General features: G+C 40.4%; 1 protein-coding gene across 1 annotated transcript in view; it reads right to left on the bottom strand.

Moving 5' to 3' along the window:
* The window catches only part of PDIK1L (PDLIM1 interacting kinase 1 like), a 22993-nt gene extending 21361 nt beyond the window's left edge, over positions 1–1632 (bottom strand). Inside the window, exon 1 of the mRNA XM_011981626.1 lies at positions 1335–1632. Within this exon, the coding sequence (XP_011837016.1) occupies positions 1335–1619 (285 nt within the window). The 5' untranslated portion in view covers positions 1620–1632. The remainder of the gene's footprint in view (positions 1–1334) is intronic.
* Positions 1633–2327: the final 695 nt, after the last annotated feature.

Here is a 2327-nt window from a genome sequence, read left to right as displayed (position 1 = left end):
ATGGGGTTTCACTGTGTTAGCCAGGATGGTCTCGATCTGCTGACCTCATGATCCACCTGCCTCGGCCTCCCAAAGTGCTGGGATTACAGGTGTGAGTCACCACGCCCGGCCAAGAATGACTAGCTTTAAGAAATTCTGCCCTAGCCTTTAAGAAGCTATGTCTTAATATATTTTCTATTCTTTGAGTATAGAGCTACTAGAGATTTCAATTTCTGGCAGAAGCCAACAAAAGAAAAACAGAAAAGCTTTTCCATTTCCTCGGGTTTACAGAAGAGTAATTTGGGAGTTAAGAAAGCATAAGTTTTAGCTGTCAGTCTTAGCTCCTGCTCCCAATTCTACCACTTACTATGTATGTGACTTTGGATAAATTCATTATCTATACTAAGCCTCAGTTTCTTCATTTGTAATGAAGATAATAATAGTCCTTTCCTCACAGGATTTTTTTTTTTTTGAGGCGGAGTCTCGCTGTGTCGCCCAGGCTGGAGTGCAGTGGCGCAATCTTGGCTCACTGCAAGCTCCGCCTCCCAGGTTCACACCATTCTCCTGCCTCAGCCTCCCAAGAAGCTGGGACAACAGGAGCCTGCCACCATGCCCTAATTTTTTGTATTTTTAGTAGAGACGGGGTTTCACCGTGTTAGCCACAATGGTCTCGATCTCCTGACCTCGTGATCCGGCCACCTCGGCCTCCCAAAGTGTTGGGATTACAGGCATAAGCCACCACGTCCTGTCCTCATTGGATTATTTTGAGCAGTTGCTTTTAAAGCACTCAGCACAGAACATGGAACTGAGGGCAAATTCAAATGTTAGCTGTGAGCACTGTTAATAACATTCAGGTGTTAAACCATGTACTTCACGAAAATTAACCGGAATTGCATGGTGAAGAAACCAAATATCCCTCTAAAACAGCAGAGGCTTACATTCAAACCAGTGATTTATAAAAGAGATGCCCAATTACCTAGGGGTGTTGCTACTGGTTGTGGAATTTTTCCTTTTCTTCTGTCCTCAAGTCCAAAATTATTGACTTCAAAGAAATGAAGTTATTAGACTGTAGTCTCAAGCACTTCTCTAGCTCCTATCTTGCCCCATTCCTATGCAGACTGGCAAGTACCATTGCATAACAGGTGGCTTATGTTATTTTTAGGTATGTGCATCACAGGTTTAAATAAAACCTTGTTTTAAGCAAACATCTACTCAATTCTTGGCAGACACTTATCTATTTCTAACTACAAAACACCTGCATTTAAAGGGAAAAGTTCTTCTGACCCTTTCATTCCTCTTCTTGCTGACCAATGCCATGTTCAAATCATTTCTATTTCCCAATCAACAACACATACCTGTAAATAAAGGGAAGAATTAGAGCCGTGGGACATCTTTTGCACCATCCCATCCTTTTGTAGGATGCATTCCTCCAAGTGAATCACATTTGGATGTTGGCTCTTGATACTGCTTAGTGCCCAGAACTCACGAAGGGCTAGTTCAACATTTTCAGGTGCGTGACATCGAATTTTCTTCACTGCCACCCGTGCAGAGGTCTTTCTGATGACTGCTTCATACACAACACCGTAACTACCTCGGCCTACCTCCCGTATTAGATCGTACTTTGGCTGGCTACTCACCATCTTCAAGGTCGAGGTTTCTGGAAAAATCAACAAAGTGCTCTGTTGAAATTATGTGTACCTACTGGCTTGTATTTCTTCTTATGTATGATTTACTTGTCATCTGTCTGTCTGCAGTGCTTGAAGGATATTTGCTATACCTAGGTGAAATCTAATTTTAGGAATAGTAACAATAAAGCTAACAGGTAGTATTTACCATATATCAGGAACTGTTTTAAGTTCTTTAGAATATTAAATTCACTTAATCCTCATAATAATCTTATGAGGTGGATACTATTATGGTCTTTTTATAGATGAAACTATATAATGGAAAGGTTAAATGAAATGCCTAAGGTCAATAGCTAGTAACTGGTGGACCTGGGATTTGAAACCCGGCCATCTGCCTCAGACGACCAAGATATGAAGCACTACAGTATACTGTCTCTTATATGAACTGCTTGAAAATGTCACTGTTAAAAATACATCCCCAAAATTCAGCATTCTTATTTACTGATCAGGAAAAAACAGGCAAACAAGCAAAATCCCAGCTTCTCCTTCAGGCTACCACACACATAATGGTCATAAAACAGCAAAAACAAAACCCCCTCACAGTTAGAAATACAAACACCTGGCTTATGCTTAAGGCCTGAAAGTGAACCAAATCATTTATAGAACTGAAAATGTTTGTTTTCATTCGTAAAAGTGGCCAAACTCTATTTATATTTTAATTTT

The sequence above is a fragment of the Mandrillus leucophaeus genome, unplaced genomic scaffold (genome assembly GCF_000951045.1).
Source record: "Mandrillus leucophaeus isolate KB7577 unplaced genomic scaffold, Mleu.le_1.0 Scaffold23, whole genome shotgun sequence".
Classification (NCBI taxonomy): Eukaryota; Metazoa; Chordata; class Mammalia; order Primates; family Cercopithecidae; genus Mandrillus; species Mandrillus leucophaeus.
The sequence above is the reverse complement of the archived record's forward strand: the minus strand, read 5'-3'. Positions and strand labels throughout refer to the sequence as shown.